The sequence below is a fragment of the Colias croceus genome, chromosome 2 (assembly GCF_905220415.1).
Source record: "Colias croceus chromosome 2, ilColCroc2.1".
In the NCBI taxonomy this organism is placed as follows: Eukaryota; Metazoa; Arthropoda; class Insecta; order Lepidoptera; family Pieridae; genus Colias; species Colias croceus.
In genome coordinates this window covers 3,318,382-3,333,113 of record NC_059538.1, presented here as the reverse complement: position 1 = coordinate 3,333,113, position 14,732 = coordinate 3,318,382, and the positions used below count along the sequence as shown (strand labels likewise).

Genomic DNA, 14,732 nt, shown 5'->3' with positions numbered 1-14,732 from the left:
TGCACATCATTGGTGGAAAAGCACTCTAATGCCTACCACACACGCTACGCTACACCTGACTCACCTAACTGTACAAGTATACCTGTGCGGGTAAACCGTAACGTGTGTGGGAGTAGACCTGTGCAGGCAATCGAAGCAAGATCGAAAATCAATTCTTTTGAATGTCCCCACACACGTCATGCGACCAGGCATACCTGTACAGTTGACCTGTACGGTAGACCGTAGCGTGTATGGCCTACATGATTGTGATCGCTTTGTGTCTTCTTTTGAGCCTTAATTCAATCATTCTTGGGTTTAGGCCTCGTGTTTGTTTGATCATTTGTATAAAAATATACATTAATCTTATCAATTGTAACATGCTTCTATCAGGTCCAATTATAGGTATGTAATCAATTTTAAGAAACTTTGCTTATTATGAATTCATTTGTTTCAAATTTGCATGACAGTTAATCATCAGATATTGGCTATTTTCATCAGCTTTTTAAGTTAATTTAGTTATCAATATTAGTATCTTCCGAAAATTTAACTTAAGTTCTGTTAAATAAGCAACAAAATATACTATGATATATTAGGATCTCAAGAGGGAGCATTTGAAAACGTGCGCATGTCGTATACTGGAGAAAATGGACAAACGATCAGGCAATTGATTTCTGCGCATAAACTGCGTCGCGTCGCAATGTGTTGTCTAGCATCACCGCAAGGACGACGTCAACATCTTGCCGTGTCTCATGAAAAAGGTAATGTTTTTGTTTCATCTGTTATACATCTATTTAACAATTTTTTACTACCCATTCGTGTTATATCTTTGTATATGTACCGGTTTTCGTTACATCACGTTTTATTTATGTACATTCTTATTTATATATTTTGTGAACACGTTTCCTGCAACTCGTTTCATTCATCTTGATATAAATTTGAAAGAATTTTTTCGTTTTCTTATTTTATTTATTAACCCCTATAAAATACATGTATCGTTTTGTTTATTTATTTATTTTTATAGGAAAAATTACAGTCCTTCAACTGTCGGCGTTGTTAAAGCAAGCGGACTCGACCAAGCATAAGTTGACGTTAACACGCTTGTCGACTGCTCCGATACCGTTCACAGTGATCACTCTAAGCGGTAATGTGGCCAATGAAGATTTGCTTGCCGTGTGTGGCCTGAAGGAGTGCCATGTACTGACGTTTAATAGTGCTGGTGAGTTTTAAAAAAAGTATTTTTGTTCGTATTTGTAAGTTTTTTCTGTTGAGGAATTAGTTTGCATAGTTACAATGTGTCAAGGTCGTAAACTAATAGATACCAACTAGATCTCTAGTTTTTTAGTGAGCACATGCAGTATAATATTTAACTCCTGACTATTCTAATTGTATTTAAATCTTTTTAGGTGCTATATCCGAGCACTTCGTGCTAACAACCGGCTTGGAGGCAAATAACTACATCATAAAAGCAATATGGCTGCCCGGCTCGCAAACACAAATGGCGCTGGTCACGTCAGACTTCATCAAGATATACGATCTCAGCAAGGATTTGAACAATCCGCTACATCATTTCCTTGTGCCGAGTGGAAAGGTGAGATAAAAATCTATATTATTGAATTGAAACTACTTAGGCGCGTTGAGAGTAAAATTTCAAGGTCGCGCCATGGCAATACACCATCACGTAAGGCGATGATTTTGGTATCTTTGAATCTTGCCAAAAAAGTTTCACTTCTGACACGTGTCGACGTCGTGTCGTTTCACTTCTGCTCGGCATACACGCTCTTATTTTTAAATTATGCCAAAGGAGATACAGCATAGAATGCCTTATTATTTATGAGGAATCTTTTACAGGCCCTGAACAAGAAACTATAAAATCAAATACGATGTTTTATACGTCACACATTTTATTATAACTTGTTAAATATTTGTTTGTTTTAAGGTGCGTGACGTCACATTCGTGAACCAAGAGGGCGTGATGCACATGCTATGTATGAGTTCAGCGGGACACATCTACTGGCAACCAATGAGCGAGGAGTCTAGAGCTACTCTCGGCACCTTCTATGTTACAAATACCTTGGAAGTTTTGCACCCTGAAATACAGGTATATTCTTCTACGCTGAAATACATTTTTATATGTAATGTATTTCTTGTATTATTTAAACCTCGCTTTTTGTTTTTATATATGTTACCGGAAATCTATGAAATCAAGGAATTGTATACAATTCCTAGGAAATGTGTACAATTCCAATACCATTTAGGAAATGTATAAAATATTGTTTAAAAAACTATTTAATGCATGCATATCCTAGGAAATGTATAATCTTCCTAGGAATTGTATACAATTCCAATATCGTATTAATAAATGTGTAAAGTAAATGCTTTCTGTAATAAAACACGTTGTTATTTTTTTTTATTATAGCTCTTATTGATACAATCAAGTAACAGTCATACCGTAAAATTGTAATAATATTATGTTCATATTATTATCTTACTAATTAACATTTTAAAAATCAACTATCTAACTTTTAAGGGAAATATCACAAAATCAACTTATATTTATTCTTATAAAATCAAATTTTCATTTGGTAAGTAATCAGTCCCCTCGTCCCGCTGTCCCCCCGTACGGCTAGCTGTTTTACCATGCCGAAAATTCGTTTTTTTCCAAAATTCTACAAAAAGACGGTCGTGAGCCGACGGAGCCCCACTTCGTGGGGCTCCTATTTCTGTGTAGTTTTAAAAAAACACAAACCTAACCTAACCCATCCCCTTATCCAAACCAAAAATTTCTGATTACGAATTATCGGCATAGTTACTACAAAATGCCGACCGTTTGTAAACGGCCAGATTATATACAATTTGCCTGCGACACATCAATATCTTAAATGTTTTACATTTCCGATAGCTATTTAGGAAATGTATAGATTTCCTAGGAAATGTGTACATAAAATAATTTATTTCACAGATTTCCGAGCGATTTTAGGAATTCTATACATTTCCTAGGAATTGTATACAATGACGGATTACATACATTTCCGGTAACATATATATGTAAATTTGTATTAATTTGTTGCAGGATGTTGCTGGATTGGTCGGAGGCGGTGGTGTGTCGATTTACTATTCGCATACACTAAAGATGCTATTCTTCTCATACGCCCAAGGCAAGAGTTTCCTAGCACCGCTGAATTCAGTAGAAGAGAGTGTGAAAGGTAAATACTATATATATATTTCATGCCAATAATATAAACACCAATTCCATGTCTCTTTCAATAGTTTTTGGTAAGTATTTAAAAATTTAAATGATCATGCCTAATTTTTTTTTTTGACTTGACAAATAGTTAATGCAATATATTTAAATGTTAGCAATCTCCATTAAATTATTATAAATTAACACTAGGTACGGCAATGATAACGGTATACGGCGGTGGAGGTGGTCCAAAGGAAGGTGGGCGTGGCAAGTCGGGCGCACAGTCACTAGTGCAATGGTCCGAAGTCCACGGACACCCTGGATTGATCACCGCACTCATGCAGGCCTCCAATAACCCCGTAGTGCTCATGCTCACACCTACCAACATTTATGTTCAGGAGATAAAGGTATTATTCACATTATATTTTGTGGATGGAACAATGAAAGTGTTAGTTTTTTTATTTTTTACATTGAACTATAAAAATGAATGAGATTTAGTTTTTTTATGCGACACTCAAGGCGTGTGGAACGGTGAGTCGTATTTTTGATAAGTGCGTGGTTTCTCCGCGTGCTGACAAATATTATGCTACATATGCATGAGATATTTTTTTATATTATTGGTTGTGAATATATTGATTGAGATTGAAATGTGTCAGGTGGTGCCTGCGAAAGCGAAGATAACGGACATGGTGGCGGTGCGGCACTGGTGCGCGGGCGGCGAGCAGAAGAGCACGCTGATCCTGCTGTGCGAGGACGGCAGCCTGCGCATGTACGCGGCGAACCCGGCGCGCACCGGCTACTGGCTGTCGCCGGCCGTGCAGCCGGCCTACCCGCCGCGGCGCCGCGCGCGCCTCGCCCGCCCCGCGCCGCACCTCGCCGCGCACGCGCACCCGCCGCGCAAGCAGCACCAGGTGAGCCACAGCACATGCACGCGGCGAACCCGGCGCGCACCGGCTACTGGCTGTCGCCGGCCGTGCAGCCGGCCTACCCGCCGCGGCGCCGCGCGCGCCTCGCCCGCCCCGCGCCGCACCTCGCCGCGCACGCGCACCCGCCGCGCAAGCAGCACCAGGTGAGCCACAGCACATGCACGCGGCGAACCCGGCGCGCACCGGCTACTGGCTGTCGCCGGCCGTGCAGCCGGCCTACCCGCCGCGGCGCCGCGCGCGCCTCGCCCGCCCCGCGCCGCACCTCGCCGCGCACGCGCACCCGCCGCGCAAGCAGCACCAGGTGAGCCACAGCACATGCACGCGGCGAACCCGGCGCGCACCGGCTACTGGCTGTCGCCGGCCGTGCAGCCGGCCTACCCGCCGCGGCGCCGCGCGCGCCTCGCCCGCCCCGCGCCGCACCTCGCCGCGCACGCGCACCCGCCGCGCAAGCAGCACCAGGTGAGCCACAGCACATGCACGCGGCGAACCCGGCGCGCACCGGCTACTGGCTGTCGCCGGCCGTGCAGCCGGCCTACCCGCCGCGGCGCCGCGCGCGCCTCGCCCGCCCCGCGCCGCACCTCGCCGCGCACGCGCACCCGCCGCGCAAGCAGCACCAGGTGAGCCACAGCACATGCACGCGGCGAACCCGGCGCGCACCGGCTACTGGCTGTCGCCGGCCGTGCAGCCGGCCTACCCGCCGCGGCGCCGCGCGCGCCTCGCCCGCCCCGCGCCGCACCTCGCCGCGCACGCGCACCCGCCGCGCAAGCAGCACCAGGTGGGAATACGAACCAAATAACAATAGGAACGACCTATTGTGACCGTGTGACGTCAAAACTGCTAATACAAACGACTTCTCTTCTCTCTTACAATCTGAATACTGATGCATATTAAACACTGATTAATTTCAGTAAGGGGGCGTCCATAAATTACTTATTAAATTTTTTGAAAAATTAAAATTTGTGCTACATCCATACATAGATCCGCAGTGAAGTATAAAATATCTTCATGCTGAAGGACCTTTATGCTATTAATAATTTGTCAAAAATAATCTATTTATTATATTCCAGGCTGTTGCAAAGACGACCTCGAATGGTGGACCCCAGTTCCCGATAGATTTCTTCGAGCATTGCGTCGCTATGGGTGACATTGAGTTTGGTGGCAACGACCTGCTGCAGGTCTACAATACGGCGCAGATTAAACACAGACTAAATACTACAGGTATGATCGTTTTAGTTTTTAAAGATTGGTAAGTATTTTTGCTCTTGAAAATTTTTTTATAATAAATTTTGCACAAATAGCATGCAAAAACTAAAGAATATTATATACATAAGAACTAATGTTTATTCCTTTTTTTTTTTTGTTCGTTAACATACTTCTTAAATCTAATATCCAATAATCTACTGAAATATTGTCTTTACAGGACTTTACGTTGTATCGACGAAAATGAGTGGATTCACCATGGACTTAATAAATTCTGATCCCAATATGGTTATATGCGGTATTCGCGTCTTACTTGGCAGTCAGGACGCTGCCAGAACGCCAACCTATGTTGAGGTAAGTTTCATTTATTATGTACCAGTAAATCACATATTTAGTACCAGTAATTATTATGTACCAGTAAATCACACACACATTATTTAGTCGTTTCTTTTTACGAATATGTTGTTTATTTTTAGATACACGGGAGAGCAATTCCAACGATGGTGGTCCGTAACAGATGGTTCGATATTCCTCTCACTCGAGAAGAATCGCTTCTTTCTGATAAAAAACTTGTTATAACTTTCGGACCTTCTCAAGATCCAGATGGCGTGACTATGGTCGATTCTGTCAAGGTAATAAAAATTACAAATGTTTGTTAATTTCAATCAATGAAATTGAAAGTGCTAACAAACATGATATTAAATAAATCTGTTTTTAATTTTAGGTATATGGCAAAAATAAAGAACAATTCGGCTGGCCTGAAGAAAATGAAGATCCATCTACGTGTCCTTCATCCAGCAAAGTAGCTCAGGTAAATTACATTTTGGGAAATAAATATGTATAAAATAAGAACCATTTGTTTAAACATTCATAAGTTATAGTAAACTAGGACTAGTACTTCGCATATAGAATATTAGTAGGATTAGTAGGATATTCGACACATAAATGTGAAATTTATTGTTTTTTAGGTGTCGGACGGCGCATCGGACATAAACAAACCGAGTTCGGTGGAACGTTTAGCGTGTTCAGCGCTTGAAGCGCTCGAGCTGGGTGCGGGTGCTCCCGCGTGTACGGGCGCGACCGCGGGCGCTGAAGCCGCTGCAGACGCGGCGCGCACGCTGCTCTGCGTGCCCGCTACACCGCTGCTGCACGCTAGAGCGCAGTGCTTGTTGCGCGCTGTGTACCAGAACTATTATCATCAGTTTAAGGTTTGTACTGTTACATCATATTATAATCTTTGAAACAATGTTATATCTTCATTGTTATTTATACAAGTGTACTGTTATTTAATAAATAAAAAAAGAAATCTATTTAGCTTGCTGTGAATTCCTGTTTTAGATTTTTTATATAACATATTTATTACACATACACTCGGATGCAAAAACTCGCACACCCCGTATATTTCAACCTAAATTATTTTTACGATCTAAACATATTTAGAAAATATGACTTACTAGTGGTCCGCCCCGGCTTCGCCCGTGGTACATATTTCGCAATAAAAGGTAGCCTATGTCCTTTCTCGGGTATCAAAATATCTCCATACCAAATTTCATGCAAATTGGTTCAGTAGTTTAGGCGTGATTGAGTAACAGACAGACAGAGTTACTTTCGTATTTCGCAATAAAAGGTAGCCTATGTCCTTTCTCGGGTATCAAAATATCTCCATACCAAATTTCATGCAAATTGGTTCAGTAGTTTAGGCGTGATTGAGTAACAGACAGACAGACAGACAGAGTTACTTTCGCATTTATAATATTAGTATGGATTAAATGGAAGTATTAATATAATTTATAGTTTTCCTAAGATAAAACAATGTAATAATTGGTATGATTACAATAGGACCAAGCGATCCTCCGCTACGTGTGCGCGTCTCTACGTGAATTACGCGACACGGCAGACACGCGCTGTGTCGACCCCGAGGCGTACTTCCGGCTCGTGCTATTAGCACGCTCGATGGCTATAGCGCGTCCGCAGAATTTGGTTAAATATACCGCACCTACACCTCGACGACCAGCTAACGGTAATTTTTTAACTACATTATACGCTTTATTTGCCTTCTTTTAATTATAAACAAAAACTCAACGAAAACTTAAAAGAAAATATTCATGGAAAATATCCACAGAATTTGAAACATTGAAATCAATATTATTTCTTACTCAAATAAATTTAATCCAATATTAAAGTTTCTACAATCTTCAATTTGAAGTGTATACAATCCCCAGTAGTACCTACCCACATTACATTATTGACCATTCAAACAGGTGACTGGTCAGTATACTGGAAGCCAGATTACCAAGAGGACCCGGAACGCGAGCCGCACGTGTGTGCATTACTACTGAGCGTGCTATGGAAGCTAGCTGCGTGCAAGAACCAAGCGCACGGACCACCTGGTGTACTGTCCTACGGGTTGAGACACGCCGAGTCCACGCTGCACGCGCTCGCTGATACTATACACGCGTTCCAGCTCAACGCGGACCCGGAATGTGTAAGGAGACGAGTTAATTATAATCAAATGTGTCAAAACAAGAGAAAATCGTAACTCAAGTGCATGTTTCAGAAATAGTTGTTTCGAATTTCATATATGCCACTTGAAAGAAAAATGGTACTAAAATTTAGGTGTGCAACAGAAACAACACTTAACTGTAATGATTATAAAAATGTTTCGCATTGTGTTTTTTTTTAAATATTATCCTTGCTCAATATTTTTTTTTATCATAGATCAAATCTGGGTAAATTTACACTAAGTAATAAATTCTACAAGTATGTGCTTGCTTCTCATTTCAGTTTGAATTCGGCAACCAAATCTACCTGTCACTACTACTTGCTGAGGACCAGAGCATCAGCTTCGGTGCTAAAGCTGCGTTAATGAGAGTACTGCGTCCGCGGGTGAAGAGGCGACGCGTGTACATTCCATCACCACCTAATACACCAGGTAACTAATTCTGTTGTCTATTACTATAATGATTTATTATCGTTAACTTCTGAATGGAATAAAAAATAAACCCGTAATAATAATATTTAAAACATAATTTTTGTTGTTTATTTTTTCGTCATCGTAGCAGACTGTTATTAAATAAAATGTAGATAGATATGAAAATTACAATAAATTTTAAACAAAAAAAAATGCCTAATGTAGGCGCAGGAGTATCTACCACCACTACGGCGGCTCAACCTGCGTCAGAAACGGCAGTATCCGAGTCAGATTTGAGCGCGAATCGTGACGAGCAGCAAGAGCCACAGTACATGGACGTGGATGACTCTCTCGAGCCCATGGTATTGCTTGCGCCTGATGGAGGTAAGCTATCTAAGAAATAAAGTTCTGTCAATACATTACAATAATAATTTCGTCACATGCACATCTTCAGGCATTATTATCGTATCCTTTTAAAATATTTATTTCATTATTGTGCAAGCTTCATATAACGCACAGTCGTTAGCGTTATTATTGTATCCTTTTCAACAAAGTAATTATTTCATTGTGCTTGCTTCACCTAGAGCGCAGTTGCTACCTCTAAAATTAGACTACAACTGAATTTAATAATCCCAACTAACGTTACAGGTCTAGAAGCGTTATTAGACATACCTGCGGACGCGGATGACGAAACAATGGTGGAACTAGCGATAGCGTTATCTCTACAAGAGCAGCCGCGTCGTGCGCCTGCGCACGGGGCTCTAGCTCACACGCCCACTGCCCCGCCTCCGCCTGCCCCGGGCTTTAGTGATGCTAATGCTTCGCCTAATGGGTCAGTACTTTCATATTTGTTTGGTAATGTGGATGTAGAGTGGGAGTTAAATTCAAATAAAAAATAAATTTAAAATACAATAAAAGAGCTTCCATCCAAAATTCAGAAACACATCTTCAAAGGTCTTCGGATTCACATAATGTGATTTACACAACACTACACTCTACGCTTTATTAATTTCATAAATATTTAGTATTTCATTAATCATGCCTAAAACTATATTTTGTTTCAATTGATTAATATTTACAAAAAATATGTCTTTTCAATTTTTCAGTAACAGAACGGCATTATAACAAAAATATCACTATGTAAAAATAAAAATGGCCTCTTGTTCATAATGACTGTTTTACACCCAGGTCCGACGACGAAGGCAGTACAGCGGCGACAGACGGTAGCACACTACGCACGTCGCCAGCAGAAGCAGCTGGATCCGCGGGCTCTGAGAGCGGTGGTTCTGGCGCAGATAGTATTGGAGGTGTGTCCGGGAGAAGTAGCGCGTATGGTGAGTATCTATCTTATATTTTAAACAAGAATTATGTGCATAGTAAGGGTCAATTACCACTGAAATAGTAGCAGCGCGCAGCGGCTGTAAGAGAGCGATATAATATAACTTGCGTCGCTGGAGTGTCCGTGCAACCTCGTGCTTTGCATTCAAATAACTATAGACTTTATAATCACACCATTATGGTTCAAAATGATTTGTTATATTTTGCATAAAGCAAAAGGCCGTTGCCGGTCACTGCTCTTGTAATTGAATACTTATCTGAAGAATTTAACTAACATTTTAAATAGAATTTTGTATTGCTGTTTTAATAAAAGAAAATGTGTAACTGTTAAAAAAACATCCATATTTTATGAACATTAGCTGAATATTGAAAAACTAAATAAGAAATAAGCTTCAATAGTGGCGCTTATGCTTATCGCGCTTTATGCTTTTCCGGCGTGTGCTTAGTGATCGCATGTTCTAGGCGAGATGTCGACCGCGCACGTTATCGCTCTGCCGCACGCCAGCGTCATGGCCGCGCCTGTCTCTGTTACAGGCTAGTATAATTTGTTGTATGCTTGCTTTGTGGAATATTGGCTGTGTGTGTATTGTTAAAAATTGTAGCAGATTTTCTTAATTAAAATGCTTTCCAAATTTCAAGACTGCAATTTTATTGAACAGTAAATATTTTGTTCCTTTCAAAAATCATAAGCATTATCGGAACATTAAATTGAAAGAGTAACGAGTAGAGTGAATATGTGATCCAGTATGTTGCTTTTTTTTTAAATATACCTAATAGAAAATTTAAATTATTTATCTAAGTAATCATATCTACATTACAGCCGGTCCATCAACATCATCATCTCAACCGGTAGCATCCACCTCTCGTGCAGTAGAAGCAGAGAACGAAACCCGCAAGTTACACGCACTGCGTCTGTCTTTGCTGTCCGCTGCGTTAGACGCTATGCCCTCTTTGAGGAATTTATCTGGTGTGCGGGCTATACCGTTTGTACAAGTGAGTGTTAACTGCATAAAATTAATTACGGCACAGAAATTGACATAATAATTGTACACTGTCTACTTTTTAGACAGAAAGTTTTGTTCAAGATTTGTTCCTTATGACAAAGCATGACATTGACTAAATGTTTTTCTATTAGGTGCTATTTGTTTTGATTTTTGATGGGCAGGATGTTAACTGGGATTTTATTTCAGGTTCTGCTTATGTTGGCCGGTGACTTAGACTCAAGTGTCGAAGGCGACAGGGCAGTACTCGACCGCCTGCTTGAGGTCCTCGTTGGTGAATTGGATATTCAAGGAGAGGAAACTAGTGCGCAAGAACCTGGAGAGCGGCGTGACTTCCAGCTCGCTATCATGCGCCTTGAAATGCTCGTATCGGAGCTGGACGCCAATGGCGAGGAACAAGCCACGCCCATACATGAGAGGACTAATAGGAGGGAGCTCCAGCTTGTTATTATGAGATTGCTGAGTAAGTATTTGTCTTATTATAGACATGCTTTCAAGTACAAAGCAATAGCAGACTTTTGACAAATATACTGTTTTAAGTACCGTTACTCGGTATTGTAATAATGTTTAAAACCACGCCTTTTTAAGAATTTATTTTGAAGTTTAGGTCATTTTGAACTATATCCAACTTGGGTCAACGTCCTCGTGTATCCTACCCAACTCATAATGCTCTTATCGTATCCAGGCGTACTAATGGCGCGCTGGAAGACGTGCGGCACGAGCGAGGGAGCTGCGCGGGAGCAGGTAACGGGGGCTGCGTGCGCGGCGCACGTGTCGCGGCTGGCGGCCGCCGCGCTCGTGCGGGCGGGCGCGCCGCGGCACTGCTACGCGGTGCTGGCCGCGCTGCTGCCCTACTGGAAGGAGAAGACTGCCAGTGAGTATACACACGTTACCTTACAGGCGCGCTACTGGCCCGCTAGAAGGTGTGGGCTGCGAGTGGGTCACGAAAAAGTCGTACAAACTGAACGAAAGATAAATGTAAATTCACAATAATACTTTGAGTAGCCTTTCAATCTTCATTCAATTTGTGTCACCATGGAATTAAAATGATTTTAATCTTTTACAGCCACAGCTACTACGACTCCAACTCAACAGTTGCTGAAACCATTGCCACCCTCACCTCTACCGGATATGCAACCGTTCTTTGTCAAGGAATATGTTAAAGGTAAGCGATCAAATATTTATTTGTAATTCAAATTTTCTAAATTAAAATATGTTTTGGAATTATTTTACTTTTTATAAATTCTCAAAACGGTCGATAATAATATAATATTTTATTTCCAGGTCACGCAATAGACGTGTTCGACAACTACCCTCAATTACTGATGGAGATGGCCTTACGACTCCCGTGTCAAATACACAAGCACTGCGACCCGGCGCACTTTGACGCGCGCTGGCGAACTCTGCTGTGCGAGTACATGATGAACCAGCAGACACCGCTAAGGTAATTTCTTATTAATATATTTTCTGATTATTTAAAATCCATAAACTGAGGCTGACTGTACAGTAATTTGCACATTTGTAAAAACTTACAAAGTTTATTAATTATCTGAGTACTATGTAGATCAGCTCACACGTGAAAATATATGAAGTGTATTGATTGTTCTCATGATTATATGTATGGTTATAATTACAGGAAACAAGTCCGCAAACTGTTGCTGCTGTTATGCGGCACGCGCGAACGCTACCGCCAGCTGCGAGACGTGCACGCACTGGACACGCATCTCACCGCTGCGCGTGCGCTGCTCGCTACCGACCCCGCTTACGATAAGCTTGTGCGGCTTATGGAGCACCTTAAGGTGAACTCTCAACTTCATCGACTAAATAAGTGCTATAAAAATAATTTCTTACGTTGAAAATTCATTCATGGAAGACACAATTCATCCGTTATTTATGCATTGTAACATAATTTTACTAATAATGAAAACTATAAAAATATATGATGGTTGCTGTTTAGTTTCCTTTTTTTTTTACAAAATTTTAGAAAAAGTGTTGTAATTCTGTAAATAATATTTTCTGAATGTCCGTCAGGCGTGTGCGGAGATTGTGGGCGCGCGCACGGGCAACTGGCAGCACACGTGCTGCACGGAGCGGCGCGAGACGCTCGGCTGGCTGGTGAGCGTGGCGCGGCGCGTGCACCCGCACGTGGCGCCCACCGTGCTGCAGCTGCTGCAGGCCGCGCTCTGCGCGCCGCCGCCCGCGCACGCGCACAAGCAGGACACCAAGGTGAGCGCTGATTGGTCGACTCTTGGCACTTACGCAGCCCTTACAGTAAGGAGCGGGCGAAACTGATGCCCTGCATGTTAATCATCAGAATAGATTCATGGGTTGTCCCATAGGCGTATAAAACAGAAAGAGTTGAAGAAATTCGATTGCCGAGGTATCACGGGTGATCACCGGAGAGGTCAGGCGTTGCAACAGTACGGCGAAAGACGCGGGTTTAAGTTTCGGCTAGTAATTAAACTTGTCTATTCATAGAAAAAAATCTAATTTATAGAGTAATTTCAACGTTATAAAACTTAAAATTGAATGCCCTTCACGTTGTCAATGAAATAAAAAAGAATCGAAAAATTGAAAAAATATGTTCTATCCATGAATAACAAAAGATCAATTTTAATGTAGGTAGACAACTATTTTAAACTTACCATTCTAATTTTTACATAACAGACCCCAGCTGATTGGCCTGAACGTGAACGCAGTGCTGACAGCGACGCGTTCGTTACTGATGGATCTAAGTTCCAAGAACAAAAGGTTCCTCAACTTGTTCAGCAGATACTGAAACAGGTAATTATTATCTTCGATCATATCTACCGTCTATTTTCATGAAAACGAATCACATTTATTATAATGAAACGAATTTGTATTTTAGGTGCCTCAAGATGAGTTGAAATTATTCGTCAAAGCATTCTTGCTCGAAACCAACTCGACTGCTGTCCGCTGGCAAGCACACGCTTTACTATTGGCTATTTACAAGTAAGTTGACTTTATAATCATATACATAATGTATTAATATTGCTTTCATATTTATTTAATAATGATTTTTACATATTTTAGCAATTCACCGCAAGCGGATCAAGCATCCTTAGTGTCACTACTATGGGGAATATGGCCCACATTGCCGCAGTATGGACGCAAGGCTGCGCAATTTGTCGATTTGTTGGGATACTTTACACTTAAAACTCCTAACATTGATAGTGAAGTATGTAAACTTATTGTCCAGTGAAAATGCCACTTAGTCTTAAATTAAATTTCATTTAAAAAAAGTGCAATTCTGAAATATTCTTAGAATCCTGGATTTTTTTGCTAAAGTCTCATAAATATAATATTAAATATCTTACAGAACTACATAAGCAGTGCGGTAGATCTGCTTCGCAACCAGAATCGACTCCTATCATCGCACGGCAACTCTGCTTTATACGCCGCTTTGGGAGCATACGTAGAACTAGACGGCCACTACCTGGAGTCGGAGCCTTGTCTCGTTTGTAACAACCCGGAGGTTCCCATGGCAACCATCAAGCTGCCCACTATTAAGGTTGGTCATGTTTTATTGCGCCCGCGCAAGTGTAGTTTGCTGTTTGTGTGTTGTGATGAAATTAATGCTTCTTGTAGTAACACATTTTTTGTTGTCGTAATGTAAGGTAATTTGCGGTCGTCGTTGTAATTTTTAGTTGATTTAAAATATATAACTTTTATTTATGATTCTATTGCATTGTTTTTTTTTTTTTTTTTTTTTTATTAAATGTTTGTTAGCTTAAATGTCTTTATATTAGGTGCTTTTTTCCAATCTAACAAATTTGATATCAGACTCAAAGGACCAATATTCACACGTTGGCTGATTAATGCTTTCTATATAATTGTTTCTATTAATAAAATTCTAAAACATGAATTCTCACAAACACTACAAACATCTACACGTAAAAAAATAAAAATAATAAAACACGCGCACAATACTAACAGCACCGATATATAAGAACTAATCGCAACAACTGTCCGCAGATCGACTCGAAGTTCACAACCACTACGCAGATAGTGAAGCTGGTGAACAGTCACATGATCAGCCGCATCAGTTTGCGCATTGGTGACATTAAGCGGAGCAAGATGGTGCGGACCATCAACTTCTATTATAACAATAGGACCGTGCAAGCGGTGCAAGAGCTTAAGAATAAACCTGGTTAGTACTATGTGTTATTTAAATC

The 14,732-nt window shown here is 41.2% G+C and overlaps 1 protein-coding gene across 12 annotated transcripts in view; it reads left to right on the top strand.

Annotated features, from left to right (window-relative positions):
• The window catches only part of LOC123704709 (E3 ubiquitin-protein ligase UBR4), a 63,339-nt gene that overhangs the window by 28,044 nt on the left and 20,563 nt on the right, over positions 1-14,732 (top strand). For 3 of the 12 annotated variants that reach the window (XM_045653158.1, XM_045653190.1, XM_045653150.1), the window contains exons 37-69: positions 370-381; positions 573-737; positions 1,001-1,195; positions 1,383-1,567; positions 1,916-2,077; positions 3,050-3,182; positions 3,371-3,567; positions 3,659-3,691; positions 3,817-4,071; positions 5,154-5,304; positions 5,507-5,640; positions 5,763-5,918; positions 6,011-6,097; positions 6,255-6,494; positions 7,126-7,306; positions 7,548-7,771; positions 8,071-8,218; positions 8,423-8,581; positions 8,846-9,029; positions 9,386-9,531; positions 9,998-10,069; positions 10,356-10,528; positions 10,726-10,999; positions 11,222-11,410; positions 11,603-11,701; positions 11,821-11,980; positions 12,173-12,335; positions 12,568-12,762; positions 13,204-13,320; positions 13,406-13,509; positions 13,591-13,735; positions 13,877-14,068; positions 14,533-14,707. In XM_045653158.1, coding sequence (XP_045509114.1) covers positions 370-381; positions 573-737; positions 1,001-1,195; positions 1,383-1,567; positions 1,916-2,077; positions 3,050-3,182; positions 3,371-3,567; positions 3,659-3,691; positions 3,817-4,071; positions 5,154-5,304; positions 5,507-5,640; positions 5,763-5,918; positions 6,011-6,097; positions 6,255-6,494; positions 7,126-7,306; positions 7,548-7,771; positions 8,071-8,218; positions 8,423-8,581; positions 8,846-9,029; positions 9,386-9,531; positions 9,998-10,069; positions 10,356-10,528; positions 10,726-10,999; positions 11,222-11,410; positions 11,603-11,701; positions 11,821-11,980; positions 12,173-12,335; positions 12,568-12,762; positions 13,204-13,320; positions 13,406-13,509; positions 13,591-13,735; positions 13,877-14,068; positions 14,533-14,707 — 5,205 coding nt within the window. The remainder of the gene's footprint in view (positions 1-369; positions 382-572; positions 738-1,000; positions 1,196-1,382; positions 1,568-1,915; positions 2,078-3,049; positions 3,183-3,370; positions 3,568-3,658; positions 3,692-3,816; positions 4,072-5,153; positions 5,305-5,506; positions 5,641-5,762; positions 5,919-6,010; positions 6,098-6,254; positions 6,495-7,125; positions 7,307-7,547; positions 7,772-8,070; positions 8,219-8,422; positions 8,582-8,845; positions 9,030-9,385; positions 9,532-9,997; positions 10,070-10,355; positions 10,529-10,725; positions 11,000-11,221; positions 11,411-11,602; positions 11,702-11,820; positions 11,981-12,172; positions 12,336-12,567; positions 12,763-13,203; positions 13,321-13,405; positions 13,510-13,590; positions 13,736-13,876; positions 14,069-14,532; positions 14,708-14,732) is intronic. The other 9 variants (XM_045653246.1, XM_045653218.1, XM_045653174.1 and 6 more) reach the window with 8 other exon arrangements.